The sequence below is a fragment of the Martes martes genome (genome assembly GCF_963455335.1).
Source record: "Martes martes genome assembly, chromosome: X".
Classification (NCBI taxonomy): Eukaryota; Metazoa; Chordata; class Mammalia; order Carnivora; family Mustelidae; genus Martes; species Martes martes.
In genome coordinates, this window is record NC_137897.1 from 39,493,522 (window position 1) to 39,517,647 (window position 24,126).

General features: G+C 39.7%; 1 protein-coding gene across 1 annotated transcript in view; it reads left to right on the plus strand.

Annotated features, from left to right (window-relative positions):
• Window positions 1-24,126, plus strand: part of JADE3 (jade family PHD finger 3) — a gene marked incomplete at its 3' end in the record, with an annotated part of 59,006 nt that overhangs the window by 18,431 nt on the left and 16,449 nt on the right. Inside the window, exons 4-6 of the mRNA XM_080795887.1 lie at window positions 12,823-13,013; window positions 15,947-16,158; window positions 21,303-21,470. Coding sequence (XP_080652013.1) covers window positions 12,823-13,013; window positions 15,947-16,158; window positions 21,303-21,470 — 571 coding nt within the window. The remainder of the gene's footprint in view (window positions 1-12,822; window positions 13,014-15,946; window positions 16,159-21,302; window positions 21,471-24,126) is intronic.

Consider the following 24,126-nt stretch of genomic DNA (forward strand, 5'->3'; position numbering starts at 1 on the left):
GGCTAATTATACATTCATAATACAAAGTCACATACTGTGTTCACCAATTCACTCAGACATGGTAGATGATACCAGGCAAGAAAGAGTAAGTCAGTAGTTAAAGTCAAGCTCATTTGTTTAGGGATAGAATATGTGCCCATTTACTATTTGAAGTCCAGTCTGAAACTGTGGTAAGGTTTTGGAGAGTAGGATTTCCAAGTCTGACTCAAGAGTCAGTAGCATTTACTAGTCTTTGAAGAGAAACAGAGCATTGATTACATAACCTCGTAATAATCCTGTTAATATTATAAACCCATGAGAAGCTGCTTCAATATAACAGCAGTCTCATAGTGATAGCATCTGTAAATAGAGGGCCAAAACATTTCGTTTGTAAAATGCATAAAACCCAAATGAGAGGGGATGACTAGAATATCAGATTGATTGTAAGTACATAACCTTCATTTACAAAAACTTGAGAAGAAAGCTTAAGTAGGGTAGAACTTGGGTTTGTGAAAAGGGGAAAGGACTTTTCTGTCAGAGGAAGTAGTAAGTTCAGCTCCTCAAGAGTGGTGACTGGTTTGGAAGCCATTTTTCTTTACTGGTCTTTGTGTTCCTGGTGCTTTGCACCAAGGCTGGCATGAAATAAAATGCTTGGTGGGGCGCCTGGTGGCTCAGTGGGTTAAGCCTCTGCCTTTGGCTCAGGTCATGATCCCGGGGGTCCTGGGATCGAGCCCCGCATCGGGCTCTCTGCTCAGCGGGAGCCTGCTTCTTCCTCTCCCTCTCCCCCTGCTTGTATTCCCTCTCTCAATATCTCTCTGTCAAATAAATAAATAAAATCTTAAAAAAAGAAAAAGAAAAAAAAAACAGGAAAATGGGAGGTAGGGGGATTTCACTAAGCTCGTCAGTCAAATCAGGTTCCAGGTTTGTCACATGACCAGCAAGGACTTTTATCAATGTGCAACTTGCTTTTTTTTTTTGACTATTTTAAAAATTGAGATATAATTGATACCAATTTTTTTATCAAGATTGAATTCACATACCATAAAATTAACCCTTTTAAACTGCATGGTGGTTTTTAGTATATTCACACTTATTCAGTTATCACCACTATGTAAATCCAGAACATTTTCATTACCCCAGAAAGAAACCCCACATCTGTTAGCAGTTATTCCTCATTTTCCCCTTCCCCTGGCTCCTGGCAGTCACTGTATTAGTCTGCTAAGGCTGTCATAACAAAATACCACAGACTGGGTGGCTTAAAAAACTGAAATTTATTTTCTCACAATCTGAAGGCTAGAAGTCCAGGATCAAGTTGCCATCAGGGTTAGGGTTCAGTGAAGCCTCTCTTCCAGGCTTGTAGGCAGCTACCTTCTCACTGTGTTCTCATGTCCTTTCCTCTGTGCGCATAGGGAGAGAGAGAGACAGAGAGATGGAGATCTGGTGTCTCTTCCTCTTCTTATAAAGTCACCAATCCTATCAGATTAGGTCCCCACTCTATAACCTCCCTTAACCTGTGTTATCTCTGTATAGGCCCCATCTTCAAATATAGTCACACTGGGAGTTAGGGCTTCAACATAAAAATTTTGGGAGAACGCAATTCAGTCTATAACAACCACTAATCTACTTTCTTTCTCTCTGGATTTGCCTATTCTGGACATTTTATATAAGTTGAATCATACAATGTATGGCCACTGAGTCTAACTTCTTTTATGCAGCATAATATTTTCAGGGTTTTTCTATGTTGTAGTATGTATCAGTATTTCATTAACTTTTTATGGCCAAATAATATTCCATTGTATGGATAAGACCACGTTTTTTTAAGATTTTTATTTATTATTATTTTATTTATTTATTTATTTATTTATTTATTTGACAGACAGAGATCACAAGTAGGCAGAGAAGTAGGCAGAGAAGCAGGCAGAGAGTGAGGAAGGGAAGCAGGCTCCCTGCGGAGCAGATAGCCCGATGTGGGGCTCGATCCCAGGACCCTGGGATCATGACCCGAGCCGAAGGCAGAGGCTTTAACCCACTGAGCCACCCAGGTGACCCAAGACCACGTTTTGTTAATCAATTGATAGAAGTTTGGGTTGTTTCCATGTTTGAGCTATTATGAATAATGCTGCTACAAACATTCTTGTACAAGTTTTTTAAAGTTTTTTTTTTGTTTATTTATTTGAAAGAGAGAAAACACAAGTAGGGTGAGGGGCAAGGGGAGCAACAGACTCCCTTCTGAGCAGGGAGCCTGATGCGGGGCTTGATCCGGGACTCCAGAATCATGGCCTGAGCTGAAGACAGCTACTTAACCAACTGAGCCACCCAGGCGCCCCTCTTGTACAAGTTTTTGAGTGGATTTATGTTTTCATTTCTCTTGGGTATATACCTAGGGGTAGATATACTGAGTCATATGGTAGCCATATCTTAACATTTTGAGGAACTGTCAAACTGTTTCCCAGAGTATCTATCGTTTTACATTCCTACCAGCAATGTATGAGGGTTCCATTTCCTCCCTATCTTCACCAACTCTTGTTATTCTCTTTTTTATTATAGCCACCCTAGTGAGTCCGAAGTATATCTACTGTAAGTTTAATTATCATTTGCCTGATGATTTTTTCACCATAATAGCAGCTTCATAGTGATAGCATCTGTAGATATTGATGTTTTTATCAATCATCAAATATTTCATCAAATTTTGGTGAAATATTTCATATTTCGTCAAATATTGATGAAACTACAGAAATGTCGAGCATCTTTCATGTGCTTAGCAGCCATTTGTAAGCTCTTTTTGAAATAGAGCTTTTCTACTTTAATACAAAGAGTAACGTGACTTTCTTTCTCTTCCTATGAAACACTACTGTTCAAACAGCCAAAATGAATCATCTCGGTTTACTTCTTTATGTTCCATCACATTCACTTCGGAACAGATGTCCTCAGCTGCTGCAAATCTGACCTGTTGGTGAACAAGGCAACAACGTCCCCTGACCAGTTTTGGGATATCCCATTTTTTTGTAGTGCGTCCAAGTATACCCCCTATATATATGTTTTCTTTGGAGAAATTATTCAGATCTTTCTTCCATTTTAAAAATTGGGCTATTTGTTTTTTATTGTTGAGTTCTAAAAGTTCCTTACATATTCTGGATACAAGTCTCTTATCAGATATATGATTTACAAATATTTTCTCCTTTTGTGAATTGCCTTTTCACTTTCTTGGTGGTGTCCTTTGAAGCACGAAAGTTCTTAGTTTTGATGAAGTCCAATTTATCTATTTTTTTCTTTGGCTGCTTGTCCTTTCGGTGTCATATCTAAGGAATCACTGCCTAAACCAAGATCTTGACTTTTACACCTGTTTTCTTCCAAGAATGTTATAATTTTATCTGTTACATTTGGGTCTTTGATCCATTTGAGTTAACTTTTTATGTGGTGTGAGGTGTTAGGGACAACGCCATTCTTTTGCATGAGGATATCCATGTGTCCCTGCTCATTTGTTGAACATCTCCTTTTTTTGAAAGTGATAGACACTAAACCCCAACACCACCCACCTTGGTTCCATGAGTGCCTTGTAAGCCAGGCAGCTGTGGAAGAAAACATAATTCTTGAATCATTAAGAGATCTCAGTTTTATTTATTTTTTTAAAGATTTTATTTATTTATTTGACAGGCAGAGATCGCAAGTAGGCAGAGAGGCAGGCAGAGAGAGAGAGAGGTGGAAGCAGGCTCCCTGCTGAGCAGAGAGCCCGATGTGGGGCTCGATCCCAGGACCCTAGGATCAGGACCTGAGCCGAAGGCAGAGGCTTTAACCCACTGAGCCACCCAGGCGCCCCCTCAGTTTTATATTTTTAAATCCTCTCTCTCACAAATCTACCAGGGTGACTTTTTAATAATATTTTCCTACTTTGAACTGAGATGTTGATTTCTCTACTTACACTTCACTCTGTCCAAATGTATTCCTTCTCCCCCCCACACATTGTATGACAGAATACTGTTTGTGTTGCTCTTTTATTGGCTAATTTTATAATTTTTTGTGTTAGTGTTTCTTTTTGTATGTCTTCATTGTTGTTATTTTCATAGATATAAAACTCCTAGAAGTTAGGGAGGTGCTTTGTAACAATTTGGTTATTTATACAACTGAGAGAATATTTAAACAGTTTTTGAAATTAGAAGATAGTGGGTTTATTCTCAAAAGCCACAAATAGAAGTGTTTTCTTCTGACATAACTGCCAAATCTAAACAAATGTAAATGTTTTATAAAGAGACCTTACAGTAATTGCTTTTAGATTTAAAACTAGTATCTTTAGTGGTCATGTGTTACTTTCATGTAAAGAAGAAATGTTAATAATTATTCAATTGTAAAAATTCTGCCTTCCAAATTTTAAAAATCATAAATCAGTGTACATCAAGAGCATGATGACATTCCTTAATTCTAGGCTAAAGTTTTAACAAATACTCTTATAGCAGTTCACAATCGGATATAAACAATATCTGAATATAAAAACAAAAGTCTTCTAATACATTGTTTGGGTTGGCTCTTCCGTATTAGTTTTGGTAAAATTAAAACTGAATTGGTTAGTTACTTTCTTCTTTACTGGTAGAAATCTCACTTCTCTAGAGAAAATATTCTAAAACATAAATCTATTAGAGAAATTTAAGACCAAGTCTAATGTAATACAATATAGTAGGCTCCCCCCCCCAATTCCACAGGGGATATGTTCTAAGACCCTGAGTGCATGCCCAAAACTGTGGATAGTGCCAGCCTCTGTGTATACTATGTTTTTTCCTCCACATACACACCTAAGATAAAGTTTAACTTATAAACTTGGTACAGTAAAAGATTAACAATTATAACTACTAATAACATGCAACAGTTTTAACAATATTAGTTACGTGAATGTGCTCTCTCAAAATATTTTACTGTACTGTACTCATCCTTCTTGTAATGATGTGGGATGTTAAAATGCCTCTGTGATGAGACAAAATGAGGTGAGTGACATGGGCACTGTGACACAGCATTAGGCTACTATTGACCAAGTGATACATCAGAAAGAGGGTCATCTGCCTCTAGTCTGTGGCTGACCATGGGTAAGTGAAACTACAGAAAGGGAAACCACAGATAAAGGGGGACTGCCATAGTTATTTAAGTTAAAATATACGTGAAAATATTAGGAAATAACTTCCCAATATTGGGAAATAACTCTTTATGAATCCTTCTTTGTATTAGACAAGATAGGCCATTTAGTATAACATCCCCCAAAGTCTCAGCATCTTAACCCAGTGAACATTCTGTTTCTAGTACATATCTCCATCCAGTGTGGGTTGGGATGTGAGTCACCTCTGCCCCATGTAGTCCTTCAGGGACTCAGGCTCTTTTTATGAGTAGGCTCCTCTATTGGATAGGCCCATTTCCACTCCCTTCTCCCCCCACCCCCCAATTCTAAATCCAGTCTGCAAGAAAAGACAAGACAGCATGGAGGGGTATAGAGGTAGATTTGGAGGGGGGCACTGGGATTTGAAGTGGCTTGTCCACCCATGTTCCATAAGCCAGAACTCACTCAGTTGGCCCACCTAACTGCAAAGTAAGGCTGGGGAATGCAGTCTTGCTGTGTGCCTAGATGGAAACAGTTTGGTGAACACATAGCATTTCTCTGCTACTCTTTGATAGAGGCATTACAAACGCAAAGCTACATGAGCACAGGAGCCTTAGGAACCTTACTGATATTATTCACCACTGTAACCATGTAGTCGATGCTATCTATGATCTGTACTGCCCAGATTCGCCTATGGTCTTGGGACCTTTCCACACGATCTCTCAACAGGATAATCTGACTTCTTACATAGCAGCTCTGGGCTCCAAGAGTGAGTATTCCGAAAGATAACAAGTAGAAGCTGCTAGTCTTAAGGCCGGGGCTCAGAAACTAGCACAGCATTATTTCTACCACATCTCACTAGAGCAGTCACAGAGTTCCCAGACTGAAGGAGAGGGAAGTAGACAGAAGGATGATCAGAAGATGTGTAACCATCTTCAATCTATCACAATGGTAATATTTTTAATGATTGTATTTCAGTTACTTGCCTAAAACCTACAGATTAATCAGTCAGCTAGAGAAACTTAAATACTAATAAACCAAACACTTGCTTTTTATTTTTTACCTAATCTACAAGATTGTCAAAATGCTTCAGAATTTTATTTCCTAATGGAATTACGGAAGTAATTTTGGATGTATATAAATTAACTGACTTGATCCCTGGATGCTGTAACAACTGAAAAGAAGGGAAAGTGATACAGCGGAGTAAGGGAAGCAGATTCTTTCAGAATCTTTGTTCCGGCTTTCAAGCTTGATTTTTCCCTTTGTTGCATTGTCCTTTGTGCAGTTGTCTTGTCTCTTCAGTGTAGTATAGTGTAGGGTGTGTGTGCGGCGACGTGGGTGGGGGGGTGGTGGCGGTGATTGAGGGGAGGATACAGACAATCACAGAGCCAGCTTGCACTGTAAGTTCCAGCTGTTTACGTAAGTCTGTTGACCACCACAAAGAACTTTTTGAAAACAAGTTCAACAAATAAAGATGGTATTAACTTCATTATGTGTTTGTAGGTAGACTATGGATAATTTTTTTTACACTAGTCAATAATAAACGAGCTTCAGATGGTTTTTTGTTGTTGTTTTAGGTTTTTATTTGTGTTTTTAAGTTAGTTTCTGTTGCTAAAGTTTCTAGTGGAAGGAAAACAGTGGTTCATGTTTGGTTGAAAGGGACCATTCATAATTTGTATGACAGGCAAGTGGTTGATATATTTACTGTGTGTCTGTGTATGTTTTTAACATTATAGGTGAAGTACTGATTTACTGTAAAACTAAAAATGAATTAGAATATAAAACATTAACCGCATAGTATATATGCTTATACACACACATATCTATGTATATAGAAATAAGTGGGAATGTCCTATAACTTTCTTGTTTCACTTAATATATTATCAATCACAAATGATACTGAAAGCGGGAATAATTAGGTATTCAGACAGGCCCCTATTTCTCCTTGGAATGTAAACATTGAACTAACTGGACTATGGAGAGCCACACTTTGTTCACTAAACTCCAGACTCAAATATATAACCACCAATTCAGCATCTCCATTTGGATGTCCAGTAGACATTTATTAGACTTCAGATATCCCAAACTGAACTATTTATCTTCCCAAACTAGTCCCACCTGTAGTCCCATGTTTAACTGATGGCAGATCCATTCTTCCTGCTGTAACTGTCTTTTCAGACTTTCAGGCCAACTTTCTTAGAGTCATCTTTGATTCTTCATTGCCTCATACCCCATATTCACTCTTTTTTTTTAATTTTTTTAAAAGATTTTATTTATTTATTTGACAGAGAGAGAGAGAGACCACAAGTAGGCAGAGAGAGAGTGGGGGAAGCAGACCCCCCGCCGAGCAGAGAGCCGACGTGGGGCTCGATCCCAGGACCCCGAGATCATGACCCGAGCCGAAGGCAGAGACTCAACCCACTCAGCCACCCAGGCGCCCCTTCACTCTCTTTTTTTAATTTAAATTCAATTAGCCAACATACAGTACATCATTAGTCTTAAAGGAGATCCTCTTGGCCCTAATTTCAAACGATATTCAGATTCCACATAGCAAGTCGAAGAAGGGCCTTGATGGTAAATGGGAGCCCAAGCCTGCCTCCCACTCCGCTGCTCCATTTCATCCTCATGCCTCCCTCATCTCCCGGCTGTCCTTGCCCCACTGTCCCCATAGCTCCTTTCTTGTTCTGTTCTGTGTGACAGCAGCCTTCCATTCTTGCTTTCAATTATGAGAGGCAGTAAGAAGCAAAATGTACAGAGCACTTGCATACACACATCTTACTGAAAGTTTAAAACAGCCCTTCGGTGGTTTTCCCATTTACAACTGCCCCCAGACTTAGCAGCTTCAAGCCTTTATGTTATCATACTCATGGATTCTGAGGGGCAGAGTGGGGATGGCTTGTCTTTGCTCTGTGATATCTAGGACCTCATCCAGCAAGACTTTGAATTTGGGGGTGACTCAGTGGCTGGGGGCTAGAATCCTTCCAAGGCTTATGCACTAACATGTCTGTCATCTGGGCTGGGCTGGTGTAGACTGTACGTGATTTCACCATGTGTTTGGATTTCCTCACAGCATAAAAGTCTCAGCACAGCAGACTTTTAGCAGGCCTCGGGCACATGCACGTGTTCTAGCCAACAAGCGAAAGCTGTATTGCCTTTTATGACCCAGCCTCACACTTCTCATAGCATCACTGCTGCCCTATACTGTTGGTGGAAACAGTCACAAGCCTTCCCTGATTCAAGAGGAGAAATAGACTTTACCACTGGATGGGAGAATAGCAGGATGACATTGTAGAAGAGCATGTGAGATTTTGAAAATAGCAGCCGTCACCAAGGTTATAATTGTCCTGTGTTTCATAAATGAGGCACGGAGTTTTGTAGAGAAGCAGTCAGCCCGAGTGGCAAGATTAACAAGGAGAAACTTGGGAAGCTACTACTATTACAAGGGCTTCCTATTTAGGTTGCTTTTAAGATATTTATTTCAAGCCTTTAAAAAATCTGTAATGATATGATATTTGGGCAATTTCTGTGCTGTTCACAAAGGATCCTAATCCACTCATTAGGAAATGCAACATAGTCTCTACCTGCCAGATATTTAGATCAACCAAAGACACACTGCTGACTCAGGTATGCGTAAGATACAGGAGGAGGCCATATGTCAGGTTAGAGTGGTTACAGCGTCCTCTTGCTGCCTCCTCAGGGTCACAGCAATGTTTACGTGGGCCACAAGTAGCTGGCCTACTCAAGGAGCAGGTGGATAGGACTTTTGTTCTGTGGAGCTAAGCAGGTGCAGTGGTGGGTCCTTGTATCAAAGGTAGGTCACTCAGAAAGTTATGGCAATATTCATTTACATTCAGGCATCCAAATTAAAAACTGTGCTTACTTAACTTCATCCTAGTAAAGTTGCTCATACCTCTGGGCTTGTGAGCTTTTGTTGATTTGATCACTTGGTCTGGTGACAATTCAAAGAATGTCTGTATACCTACGATATAGGGGCCAGAGAAGAAAATGGCCAGGGATGATCCCGGAATTTCTCCCAGCTGTAGCAGTGTTATGGGTACTTGAAGATGTTAAAGCTGCATTTTTTTAAATGCCAAAGTAATATTTTTCACTAATTCTCATAGACCCTCCCTTCTATCACTATAAACTTTATAAACATTATAACTTTATAAACATTATAACTTTCTCCTTGTGAGATTTGAATTAACTTCACCTTTTACCCATCCATTTCCTTGCCTTTAGTATTACCATTTCAGTCTATAATATTTTTACTGTCCTAGATTCAGTCCTTAGATTCAATTCAATATGAAAAGATGAGTGACATAACATCATTGTCATCATTATCATTATAAATTTGGGTTGGAGTATAATATACACACAGAAAAGTGGGGCACCTGGGTGGCTCAGTGGGTTAAGGTCTCTGCCTTCGGCTTGGGTCATGGTCTCAGGGTCCTGGGATCAAGCCCCATGTCGGGCTCTCTGCTCAGTGGGGAGCCTGCTTCCTCCTCTCTCTGTCTCTGACTGCCTCACTGCCTACTTGTGATCTCTTGTTGTCAAATAAATAAATAAAATCTTAAAAGAAAGATAAGTAACCAAAGCCTAACTGTATAACTCTGTGAATTTTCATGAATTAAATACACTTGTTTAACTGCCACCCAGATCAAGAAATAGAACATTACCCAACACCCCAGGAGCCCTTCTGCTCACATACAGTAACTGACCTCCCTCTCCGTAGATGGCAGTTTTGCCGGCTTTTAACTTCGTACTGAGATTAGATTGTTGTGTTCAACATTATGCTGGTGAGGTTTATCCATACTGTTGCATCTAGTAGTTCATTGAGTTTCATCTCTGTGTCATATTCCGTTGTATGAATATACCACATTTTATTTATCAATTCTGATCTTGATAGGTATTTGGATTGCTTCCCGTTTTCAGCTAACACAGACATTTTTAATTTTTTTAAGATTTTATTTATTTGTCAGAGAGAGAGAGACAGACCCAGCACAAGCAGAGGGAGAAGCAGGCTCCCAGCTGAGCAGGGAACCCGATGCAGTACTCGATCTCAGGACCCTAGGATCATGACCTGAGCCAAAGGCAGATGCTTAGCTGACTGAGCCACCCAGGTGTCCTGACATTTTTAATTTTTTAGTCTACACATGTATACTCTTTTGTTAAGTATATTTTCCCAGATTGGGTTTACTAGGTCCTAGGTTATATGTATATTCAGCTGTGATATCTGCTGCCAAGTAGTTTGCCAAAGGGGTTGGACCAATTCACACTTCCACCAGCAGCGTAGGAGAGGTTTGTTTGCTCCACTTCCTTATAAACACCGAAGATAATGTCAGTTTTTGGTCAGTCTTTCCAAGTTTAGCCATTCTGATAGGTAATAGTAATTACAATTTCGATTTGCATTTCTGTGGTAACTAATGAGGTTGAAAACCTTTAAAAAGTTTTCTTGCCATCTGGATAACCTTATTCAGGAAATGTCTATTCAGGTTTCTTGCCTACTACTTAATTGAATTGTCTGTCTTTTTCTAATTGATTTGTAAGAGTTTATTATATATTGGTGACAAACAGAAGTTTTTAAATCTCTTCCTTTATGACTGTTGGCCTTTCTCTCTTCTTTTTTTTTTTTAAAGATTTTATTTATTTATTTGTCAGAGAGAGTGAGCACAGGCAGACAGAGAGGCAGGCAGAGGCAGAGGGAGAAGCAGGCTCCCCGCCGAGCAAGGAGCCCGATGCGGGACTTGATCCCAGGACCCTGGGATCATGACCTGAGCCGAAGGCAGCTGCTTAACCAACTGAGCCACCCAGGTGTCCCGGCCTTTCTGTCTTTTTTAAAATATATTTGCCTTCAAGGCACCTGGCAGGCTCAGAGGAGCCTGATTTTTGATCCTTGGGGTCATGAGTTTGAACCCCACATTGGGTATAGAGATTACTTAAACTTTAAAATTAAAAAAAAACTTTAAATAAATATATATATCTGTGTGTGTATACACACATATCATATATATACACATATATGTGTGTGTATATATATATATATTATATATATGCGTATCCTGAGGTCTCTTCCAGAAGCTTAATAGACATATTAGTTTAGTTCAAGAACATTTATAGTCTACCTTGTTCCACAGAGGATTTGAGACAATTGATATGAATAGTTAGCAAAATATTCTTCCTTTTAGAACAAGATGAATCTTGAAAAAAAATTAGATACTCTATAATTACCTCATAGGCCATGCACCAAATAGGCGTAGCATATTTAATCTCATTGTCTTTGGAGAATTCATATGCATGTCTTGTCCTTTTCAGTTGGGTTCATTTCAGTTGGAAGCAGGCCTCTGTCAGCAGTTCCCAAATTTCTAGCTTCGATTAATATTTTAGGGTTCTGTTTTTTTTACTCAAATATTTGTTGCCTTTGGCTTTAAAAACTCCATATGGTAGAAAAATTAAAATGTGCAAATGCATGTAGTTATTAACTTTTTTCAACATATATTATGTTGAATCATAACCTTTTGGAAGAATGCTTAGGAAGAAATACTTATTATATATTTACAAGGTGGACTATGCTATATACTTATATGTATTCATATAAATACATTTATGTTTATGAATCCTTCTACATATTATAGTGACTTGAGTAAAGAAACTAGTTCCAGAAGCCTTTCAGAGAAACAATTTTCATTATTTTATTTATTTCTCTTTTTTTAGAGGGCCCACTCTATTCTTTTAAATTGCCAAGGAATAAGAATCCATATTTCCTCTTGTTTATATTTTCTGATGCTTTGTGGAGTATCTAAAACATTGACTATAAAATCAGTTATTGGTATGAGAAACTTCTAGTTCTTCCCTTGCTTGGTTTCTTTGCCTTGGGCTCCTAAGTGTCAGGAGGAAGGAGGAAAATAGGAATTTTCTCAGGCCTGCTGGAGAAGTTGATGGAAGAACAGGAATCTTTCATCTCATCATGTTACCCTGGCTCGGACTTCTGGTCGCTATCATGTATGGCTGGAAAATGCCTGGAGTTTGTATAAGTCCACGGCCTCTTGGCTTTACCTCATCTACATAAATAGTGACAATAACAAGAAACATAACAACAATAACATTGAACATCTGTTTTTTACTATATGCTAAGCACTTCATATATTTTGTGCAATTGTAATAACCCTATAGGTTTGATATTATTTTATAATAATATATGACTATTGTCCTTACTTTTTAGCTAGGAAAACTGAACCTTATAGAAATGAAGTAGTTCCCCAAGATCACTATGTGAGTAAGTGGCAGAAAAAACAGGCTTGTGTGAGTCTATAGCCTGTACTCTTTACCACCGTCCAGTATTGCCTCCGTGGCAGAAACTCACGGGTTTAGCTGAAGTATATCTTTGGTATGGAATCTGGCCATGGCTTTGTACTGGTATCATCTCTTCCTCAGTTTCCCATTCTAACCAAATGTGGTGACTATTGCACCAAGAACACACAGTGCAACATTTTATTAGGATAAATGGTAGTAAGGACCCAGCAGCAATGAGGGTGAATGAAACATTACATTAGCAGTGGACTGTTCACAGCAGAGGAAAAAACTGAATTTGTAGAACCATTTACTTTCCAGAAAGGAATCTGCCATACCTCTCAGTTGGCAGAGCAGTGACCTCCCCCCCACCCCCCGTGGAGGAAAAGGAGAGCATTCAGCTCCACTGTGTCCCACCCAGTCAGTGCCTACAATCTGTCATTTGTTGACTTATCAGTATCTTTCTTTCACTTTTCTAGGGTTGTAGCCGAGAAGGTAAAGGACGTTCTGTATATGCGGCCCCGGAAGTACATCCACTGCTCCAGCTCGGAAACCACAGAACCTGGCTACATCAACATCATGGAACTGGCGGCATCTGTGTGTCGCTATGACCTAGACGACATGGACATCTTCTGGCTTCAGGAACTCAATGAAGATCTTGCAGAAATGGGTGAGTTGTTTTCCCACAAGTAAGTTGTTCCTTGACTTGCCTCGTGATTTTTTAAGGTGTCAGGACCATTTAACTTGCTTTCATCCTGTGGCCTCTTCTTTTCTGGCCTTTTTGTTTATTTTTCTCTTTGATCTTACCTTAATGAGGCATTTCTTGAAATGCATAAATATACTGAAATAGAGCAGTAACATTTAAATCTGACCTTTTCTTTCCTTGTCTATGGTGAATAGCACAGATCGGGGTGGTATGTAGGTTTCGTAAGATTGTTTTCCAGTTTCAATTGTGAGAGTGGTTATGGCTGATTGGACTGCTGGTTAATGAGGATTCTGAAGCTGGTTCCTGGCTCAGCCTCCAAAAAACATTCTGATTAGTGGGCAGGGCCAGGGACAGCAGCACCTCTGCCATCTCTGCCAGCTGGAGAGAAGCTCTAACTTCAGCAGGAGGCAGCAGCATGCACCTGACAGGTCGATGTGACCAGCACGCCTTCATGCGAGACTTATAATTTTCCTGCCGGAAGAATGGCAGGCTTAGGGCAAAACATCCCCAGAGCAGTTCTTAGCTGCCTCATTACCTTTAGTACGTTCTGAAGTTGTCATGCAGTTCTCAAAGACTTAAATTAAGCAGAGGCAAGCAAACAAAAAAATCCTGAAAGTAAACATAGTAACAGTTGTTAAGTAAGTATATGCCCTACAGCACCATACCGGTGATGCTGGGAGATGCTAGGCTGAAAGGAAACACATTTTATTCTTACACATCACTCTTTGACAAGACTTCGATCTGAGCAGTGGTTGGACCTATGGAACTGTGGGTGGTTTTTAAGTCTCCATATGAGATTTGCAGAAGCACACAATTGATTTCCTTTTTGTTTGAATCACATTTGTACATTGTTAGTACAAGGATTGGTGGTTTTACTTTTCTTCCCTCCCTCCCTTTTTTTCCCTTTCTTTCTTTTGAGGTTGGCATCTGAATGCCTGTGGATAAAAACATGAAATTGTATTAAATCCAGTTTAGTGCAATTGTGGTATTTATACTAGTGGTACTAGTATAACCAGTACTTGTTATTTTTTAAAACTTACTGTTTTATGTCTTCTCTTACTCTGCCTTGTAAGAGGAGAGAAGAGATGTCAGCTTAGGGTACAAACCACAAAGGGAAGAGAATAAAAGACTGACAGAGGGGGGAAATCAGAGTATGAGAGCAGAATCCAGTGGATTGATGGCTCAGTGTGCCATTGTGTTTGTGAACCGTATGGTGTCTGTGTACATTATGATCATCACAGGGCTGCCTTCAATGCGACACCACCTTAATGGTGAGGTCCCTTTGGTATTTTGCAGTTAATCCCCTTTGAAGGATTTTTTTGTAATCAGCTTTTTAATTTTAGAATAGTTATAGATTTACAGAAAAGTGTACATTTAATACAGTTGCCATATGCCCCTCACAGTTTCAGTTTCCCCTAATGTTAATAACATCTCACTTGACCATAGTACTTGACCTTTTCCTATTCCAGGATGCCATCCAGGACACCACACTGCATTTAGGCTTAGAAGAGTTTAAAAAGAGGATTGCTTTACTTCAAGTTTTACTCTTTAGAGTAAATGATATTATAGTAAGGCTTCTAAGAGCTTAAAATAAACTTCTAAAAACAACATTAAATTAAGCATTTTTTTGGTTCAGATTAAGGAATTTAAAAAATTGAGTGCTTACTACATACTGGTCACTAAACTAAGCAGTGCACAAATATTACCTCATCTCATCCTCACAAGAAATCAGGGAGTTTGTATTACGGTCCATATTTTATAGATAATGAAACTAAGCCCTAAAGAGGATAAATAACTTGTCAAGGTTTATATAACCAATATGGGGTCAAGTTGGAATTTGAATCTAAGTGCTCTAACCAAACACTGTCCTCCACTCCAGAAAAAAAAGTGTATAATTTGTCTTGGCTGGAAAAATGAAACATACTACCTGGGTAGTTTTTGCTTTCATAACTATATATGACACTAAAACGGTGGTTTATATGGAATTCCAGAATTTCTTCATGTATCTTATATAACAAATGAAGTTGAATATTTGGGTGAATTTGTTTTGGATCATTTTGAGAATTATTCCTGAGTTTACAAGCTATTAAATATATATACATATATTTATTCTCACAGAATCATTAAAAAAAATGTTTAGTTGTTGCCTGTATCCACCATATAAATCTTTTAGTTGGGTTTATTAAGTTTGTAAGACTAAGAAAAATTAAAAGTATAGAAGGAAAGGGAATCAAGAGGCAAAAGTAATTTCAGAATTTGCAGTTAGACTTTTGTGGATGCTAATAGATTTCTCTTATATACAGTTGCCATTGGAAAATATTATTGGATATTTTTAGAAGTCATGTTTAAAAAACAAATTATTTCATATGTACAATGACATACACAGTACCTAGAATTTTCTTTTATGACTTAATACCTTTTTGTATAAAAATTTCTTCATATATTCATTAGATGTGCTCATTGGAACTATTATGCTAAGAATGAATTACCATTTATGTACAGATAGTTATGTGATCCTTATTATCTTATTCTATAAATTAAAGTGTTCAAAATTATAAAGCTGTGAAAGTTCACCCTCAGTGGGAATAAGAGAAAACAGAGATGTAGGAGGGGGACTGATTGGGATGTAGACAGAAAATTGAAAGGGTCAGTAATACATCTTACATGAAATGTGGTAAAATGTACTTCTCCTTTCATGTGTCAGACACTAATATGTGATGATAAGTAAATATTAGAATAGCTCTAGTAAAAGATTCTTTGAAATCCAGTTGTTTTAGATCAGAGAAGAGATGGTTTTATCTTTTAGAATCCCTCCATCCCTGCACCGGGCTCATAGTAGGTGATTTGGGATTGACAGCTGACTGACGGGTTGATTGATTGTTTGTATTTCCATGCAGGTTGTGGGCCAGTTGATGAGAATCTTATGGAAAAGACAGTAGAAGTCCTGGAACGCCATTGCCATGAAAATATGAACCATGCTATTGAGACAGAGGAAGGGCTAGGCATAGAATATGATGAAGATGTGATCTGTGATGTGTGCCGGTCTCCAGACAGTGAAGAAGGGAATGATATGGTGTTCTGTGATAAGTGTAACATCTGTGTGCATCAGGTTAGTGAGAGTGGAGATCACCACCTCCCCACGGTCAGCCTTTCTGAAGTTCAGTGATGGTCTCCAGCACCCATATCTGGGTAGCAATTTGCATTTAATAAGGGTGAAAATAAAGATTTGGCCTGGCTATTCTTCAGTAATTCCTTTAGAAACAATACTGATGATCCCCAAGGTGACTTACTTTACTAACTTTAACTCAGAAGCTAAACCCAGATCTTTATTATATCCCTTCATACCTATGCCATTGAGTTTGCCTTGTTCAAGACTTTTATCATTCCCTGGGGAGTCTCCTTGTTGCCTGCCTGGGAGTCTCTCCTTCGCCTTGGAATCCCTGTTACATCATCAGGTTACACTCCTGGTTCCTAACCTTGGTGAGATCATACTTCCTCCAGGTAGAAGTCCAGACTCTCTATCCCAGCCCTGTCCAGTCCTACCCGTATATAACTCCGAGGAAGCAGAGTCCACTATGCTTTTAAAGAGCATATAATTTTAGGGCTGTAAAAGACCATCCCACTCCCCAGTTCTACAGATAAAACCAGAAAAGATGAAATGTCTTTACCCAAGCGCTTACAGCTAGTTATTTGTCATTCTTTCCACCATAGTGCCTTTTTAATTGATGATGATAATGATGATGATATCAACGTTCTTTTCAGCTCTTTCCTTTTCTTCCCCTCATAAGCCCTATGCTCCAGCAAAATAAGTTTACTTAAGGGGGCAGTGATGACTATTCCTGACACTGTCCTGTCTCCGTGTTTTGGCCACACTCCAATTTAAAATGTTTTCTTCCACCTTCAGCTATAAAAAAATCTACAGGTCTTCCAGGATTTGATTTAAATCTTTTCTTGAACTCCCCTAAGTAATTTTTCACTCTCCTGAACCTGTTTTGTGTTTCATTTATCTTATTAATTTATCTAGCAAATAGGTATGCAACACCATCTACCATCCCATGTGCCAGGACTGTGCCACATGCTGAAGACACAGTCAGTGACGAAGAGGCAGACATGCTCTTTGCCCTCAGGGTCATCAGAGTCTGGTATAGGGGCTACAAGAATACTGCCCAGTTAGCACAGTATGCTGGGTGTTTTCGTAGCTAGAAGTCCATGCTGCTGTGAAAGTGCATGGGACGGATGGGAATCAGGGACAACTTCTCAGTGGCATCCACGCTGAATCTAAATGCCACAAAGAGCAGCAGGGTGTGTTCAGGCAGAGAAGAGGACACATTCAGGCAGGTAGTGAGAGCGGGTGCAGTGTATCGGAGGGAACTCTGGAGCTGTTCAGAGCCACAGAAGGGAGTGGGGTAGAGTAGAGGAGGGTGGACAGTGAAGGTAGAGAGGGACACAGGAGCCGCAGATGACGGGCCTTCGCTGACAGACTAAGGAACTTCGGCTTTGTTCTGTCAACCCTGAAGGCTGTGAATTGTATTTTAGAAAGATCATTCTGGCCACAAAATGACTAAAATGATTAGGTAACGCAGTGGAGCACCGGGCTGGCTCAGTCAGTGGTGCACGTGACTCTTGATCTTGGGGTCATGAATTTGAGCCCCATGTTGGGCCTAGAGATTACTTAAAATAAAATTTTTTTTAATAAATAAAATGATTAGGTAACACAGGAGATTGAAAAAAACCAGGGCTTATGACTTTATTTAAATTACCTGGGCCACCTAACCTAAACCTCTGTATTAAAAGGTACTCAAAATTATTCTGTAACCAATTGGATCTTCTTCGTTTTGCTTGTTTCCTTTAAAAGAGTGAACTTCAAAATTTTATCTTCATTCTCTCAGTTATTGGTGTTTATGTCACATCTTTAGCAAGACAGGAAATTTTGTGTTAGTATGAACTTAAATATTTGATAATATGGGTCCACAGTCCTTCCTCTACAATTCCAAAAATTTCAGAAGCTCTGAAAACTGTGAGGTTTTGCTTAAGTCTGGCACCAGAACTGATTAGGGGCAATACTAGAACTCACCCAATGTGAGGCTCTTTATAGTCTTTATGCCATTTTGTATAAATGCTTATGTAGTTTGCTAGAGAAATAGTAATGTATTTGATAATATGGTACTGTCCTTGGTCCCATTGAGGTTTAGGTAATATACCACATATGTATTTACTACTTTCCTAAGATCTGAGCAATTCTGAATTTCCTTATGTTTCTCATCCTAGGGTTTTCAGATAAATGATTGTAGTCTTGAAGGGAAAATAGTACAAAGGTCGTCTGTATATATTTTCAGTAGCTGTTCTTCACAGTTGGGATCAAATATTAAGGAATTATTTTTCAGATTCCTTGACTAAAAAAATGAAATGTAGCTTAATAATTCTCCTCAAAGAGTATTTGTTTTGAAAACATATCCAGTAATGACTATAAATGACGTGCTTTCCTCACATAGAAAGTGATGACAATAACACCTGACCAGGCCTTGCAGACTATAAGCTGGTATGTATTATGGCTGAATGTTGGTGCCACATTAAGTTTCATATAAAAGAGATTCTTCCAAAGTGAGTACATTCACTTGACTTCTAACGCGATACTTAGGTTAGAGCTCCCTCTGTTGACTGAAAAGTGACTTAAAATGATTTGGAGGATTTGGTTTACCCCTTAACAGAATCAGGGACATACTGACATCTGTATTTATTAAACATAACTTTTCTTCCTTACTGCCGCCACATTATGTCAAATGTTTGTTCCTCTGTGACTATAACACATTTGTTTCAGTACTTTAGAAGAGAGGTTTACATCGTTATACTTGAGATTTTAACATTAAAAATTTGAAAATTGGGAGCATTCCAAATCCCTTTGTAGGTTCCATTTTTGGTTCTTAGCCCAGGTATTGAACACTCAAACTGAGGCCTAAATTAATTTGTCTGAAGGTACATGCTCATAGTTTTTTATATCTGTCATATATGTTTGGCACTGAGTTTATTAACCCCCTGGAATTGTATATAAAACATATGTCTGTGCATTTGTGGAATTTTCTCAAGAGTCCACAGCCTTCATCATGTTGTGGTCGAGAAGAAATTGAGAACCACTGCTATGAATTACTAGCTTCTATGAGCCTATGACCGTGAATAAGTCTACACAAGGGCTCAGCAGATTATTTTCTGCCCCATGGAAGGGCCAGGAGATAAAGGGTATTCCTAGAACCACTTTTTTTTCTTCTGCTGGTCTGAAAGAGGTTCTGTTTTAGGAGGAGGCTTGCTTTCATTTCCTAGCAAACTTTCTGGACCTCAGAGAAAGAAAACTTTGGAGGTCAGGAACCTTACAGAATGATGCCCTACTGTTGTAAGAGCAGCCTGGTTGGAGTTCAGCTTCAGTTCTTGACCTAAATTAATCTGTTCTACCAAACCGCCTATTTGATCTCAGCATAGAAAGCATTCCGGATAAACTGATAGTAAATGACCTGCCCCCAGTGACCTTACAGTCTCACTGAGGAGATGAAACATAACAGCTAAAGTCGAGAAGAGTACATGTTGCCAACCACGTACCTGGTGAGGGGGAAGCCGTGCTGAGTAGAGGGCAGGGGTCAAGAAGTGGAGCAGACACACAGGGCTCTGTGAGCTGAGAAGTGCAGTGAGGAGTGTCAGGCTTTAGATCAGAAGCCAGCAGACTTTTTCTTTGAAGGGCCAGATAGTAAATATTTTAGACTTTGAGAGCCACATACAGTCTCTGTTACATATTCTTTTTTTTAAACATCACTCTAAAAATATGAAAGCCATTCTTAGCTTGTTAGCCTTCCAAAACAGGCCTCAAGCAGTAGTTTGCCAGCCTGTGGTTTAGACAAGGGTGAGGGTGAGAACAGAAGGAATTTCTAGAGGGTTTGTTGCTGTGCAATGGAATAAAATCTTTGTTTTAGTAAGAAGAACATGGCAGCCAAATAGAAGGAGGATTGAAGGTGTGAAAGGGGCGGAAGAGAATTTAGGAATAAATCAATCCAGACATAACACGATAAGGACTTGGATGGATGGAACAGGTGTGGTGGGGATGGAGAGGAAGGTCAGAGCCCAAGGGCCACTCTGTAGGGAGGACTAGCATGCCTCAGGGGTGGTGGGGATGGAGAGGAAGGTCAGAGCCCAAGGGCCACTCTGTAGGGAGGACTAGCATGCTTCAGGGGTGATAGACAAAGGGAAGTAGATAATGTGAGTACAGGAATTTTGGATCTGGAAGCTGGGAATTTTGGATCTGGAAGCTGGGAAGCATGGTGATTTGGATAGTTTGGAAAAGACGCCAGTTCAGGGGTAACATGATAGTAACTGTTAGAACATGAATCCAAGCTGTGGGTGAACCTCCTGGTGTAGGCACAGATTTTGAAGCTGCCTTGATGAATTAGTCAGTGGTGGAAAGTATACCAGGCGACATGGGGAGCCAGGTAGTCCCCAGGTTTAGTCCTTAATGATGAGAGTAGAGCAGTAAGGAGGAGAAAGTTGGGCAAGATTGGAAGTAGTGAAAAGGAAATCTAGAATGTTTCCCAAACTAATCTCCCTTCCCCCAGTAATTCATTTAGTTGTCCAACTTCATTCCATAAAGGATTTGAAGCAGCTTCCAGAACTCATTATGGAGTATTGTGATTAGTCTAGTATTCTATTCAATTCAGGATTCATTCACAAGTCCCTTTTTCTTCAACCCAAGCAAGTAATTGCTGTGATTTGCTGAGTGCTTTTTATGCGCCAGGCTCTGTTAGGCTCTTTAAACGTTAGCTCATTTGCTGCTCAGAAGTTTCCTTCTGTTTTCTTCTTAACACTTTTTTCTTGATTACAACAGTGCATGACTTGTAGAAGTTATTCAGAAAGTATATGACTGACTAAATATAATATATAATCATTGAAGAAACTTTAGAAAACAGAGTCAAAAAAGAAAGAATGTAATCCCCAAACTCAGATAACAGTTGGGCCAGCCTTTGTATATATTTCCTTCTAGTCTTATTCTTTTGTCCTTAAAAAGTCAGTTTTCATAAACAGACATGCTGATCTTAGAACAGATGCCACCTTTTTTTGAGTGTTTTAAAATTACTAAATCCTAGATATGAGCTTATTGGGCCTTATTTGCCTCTTTCTCCTAAAAGCGGAGGGTACTCTGTCACTGTGTACCAGAGCAGACTTCAGTCTTGGTGAGAAGATGCTAACCATTCTTCCCCCTCCTCCTCGTGCCTCCAGGCCTGCTATGGCATCCTCAAGGTCCCAGAAGGCAGCTGGCTGTGTCGTTCCTGCGTCCTGGGCATTCATCCGCAATGTCTGTTATGTCCAAAGAGAGGTGGGGCCATGAAAACTACCAGGACAGGGACTAAATGGGCTCATGTCAGCTGTGCCCTGTGGATTCCAGAGGTAAGAACTCATCCAGGCCTGTGAGCCCATTTGCTCCAAGGGGCCCCTGTTTCTCCCCAGCATTCAGACCTGCTGGGGCTCCATGGAGATGCTTTGTGCCTGCCCATGTTTCTGAGGTGATAGTGCTTTCACTTGAGCTCCCTCACATCCTTCTCAGATGCAAGTGAGCAGGTAAGCCCGTGCCGATTAACATATAGGTGCGGAGACCAGTGCTACTGGATAAATTCGTATGAGAAGAGAGACACAAAAGACCAGGATGTGAGCAGATTTTTTTCAAGGTGAAACTTACCTTCTTTTTTTTAAGATTTTATTTATTCATTTGAGAGAGGGAGGAGCAGAGAGGCAGAGGGAGAAGCAGGCTCCGCACTGTGCTGGGAGCCCGACGCAGGACTCGCTTCTAGGAGCCTGGGATCATGACCTGAGCTAAAGGCAGATGCTTAACTGACTGAGCCACCCAGGCGCCCAAGGCGAAACTTACCTTAAAATACCAAATACAGAGTGTCTGGTTTCATGAATTTTTACACCTATCTGTAACCACAACCCAGACCAAGACTTGGAACACCCCAAAAGTAGACACAGAACAACCCAAAATGTTCCCTCATACCCACTTTTCAGTCCCTATCTGCAGTTGCTATCACTGTAGATTAGTCTGCTTTTTAATTTCATATAAATGAAGTCATACAGTATGCACTGTTTTCTGTCTGCCTAGCACTCCATGTTGTAGTGTGTATCAACACTCACTCGTTTCTGTTTTTGAGTAGTATGCTGTTGTATGGATATACCATGATTTATTTATCCATTCTCCTTTGATGGGCATTTCAGTTGTTTCCAGTTTCAGGCTATTCCAAATTAGGCTAGCAATAGCTCTTTCACCCACTGTGATGGTTGCCCTTTGATTTTTTTTAAATTTTTTTTTATTTTTTTAATTTCTTTTCAGTGTTCCGGTATTCATTGTTTATGCAGCACACCCAGTGCTCCATGCAATACGTGCCCTCCTTAATACCCACCACCAGGCTCACCTAACCTCCTACCCCCCGCCCCTTCAAAACCCTCAGATTGTTTCTCAGATTCCACAGTGTCTCATGGTTTGTCTCCCCCTCCAATTTCCCCCAACTCACTTCTCCTATCCATCTCCCCACATCCTCCGTGTTATTCCTTATGCTCCACAAATAAGCAAAACCATATGCCCTTTGATTTTTGAAGCTCTTTTCAGAGCTTGGACTCAATGTTTGTCTAAGAGCCTCTTTATTCAAAATTCCATCGCTCATTATTTAATCTGGTCCTTCAGTTGCTGTTATCTTATAAGGGGCTCTGTGCACACTCAGTTGATTAAAGAGGGCTTCCAAACATTACGTGTCCTTACTTCTTATGGCTGTCTTTTTTCTTTAAACCGGCTTGAACATCCCATTCACATCCTCTTTTCCCAACCCCTATCTAAGCCAGCAAATTTGTTAGGCAGTTTAACTGCAGAGCAAGAGAGACTTCAGAATTCAGTTCATGGGAGAGCTGATGATACCGTATTGGTAATTCATCCCCCTTTTAAAACTTCCCTGGCTTTATTCTTGTTAATGGCAGTTCCAGGGGAGTTAACTACTAAGAGTCAAGCTCAAGCACACAGAGTTAAACTGTCCACAATAAATACTGTTGTATTCTTATGGGTAGAGAAGTGTTTTTAAAAATAATTTGAGGGGCGCCTGGGTGGCTCAGTGGGTTAAAGCCTCTGCCTTCAGCTCAGGTCATGATCCCAGGGTCCTGGGATCGAGCCCTGCGTTGGGCTCTCTGCTCAGCAGGGAGCCTGCTTCCCTTCCTCTCTCTCTGCCTGCCTCTCTGCCTACTTGTGCTGTCTGTCTGTCAAATAGATAAATAAAAATCTTTATAAATAAATAAATAAAAATAAAAATAATTTGAGCAATGGTTTCTTTTTTGTACAAGACTGTCCAGCTTATAGACTGACGTGAACTCTTGGGTTTCTGGCCTGAGAGTGATTTCCTGCAGCAAATGCCCCAGCTAATAGAGCAGTCTCTGTCAGCATAATGAGTTTAGAACATGACTCCTTAGAAATAAAAGAAGCTTTCTTATCTATTGACTTTGTCTTAGGGTTTTTAATACCTTTGGGGTTGCTCAAGATTGCTGTGATCTTTTTACTGTTGGTTTCTTGATGTGGGTAGAACTTGTACTAGTTTAACTAGCTTTATTCAGCCGTCTTTCTTTCTTTAAGTTGTGGCTCTCTTAGAAACTCCTGTACACATTTGTAAGTGGGGGGACACTTTTTACCAGAAGTTGCCTAACCCCTTATTTTCCTATGAAAAAAAAAAAAACCAAAAACATTTTCCATGTTTTTTTAAAGCCTGCCTTTCCTTTCAGTTCTCTCCCAAAGTTTGATTTCACTTTGAAGCTACTTTGGCTGAAAGAGTAGAGCAAACTGATAACAGATACATGATTTAAAAGGCTGTGGTTTGAAAATGTTATCATCCTCATCCTTCCTGCTTATGTGCTCCAACCTCTTCATTGTCCAGATTGCTGTTACTTTCCAACAATATCATGCTTCTTTGTAAACTGAAAGGCTTGTCACTGCCTGTTTTTTATCCTTAGTCGATTAAAGGACAAAACAAGGCATGTTGCACCATCTCTAACATATAATAGGCACTAGATTTTG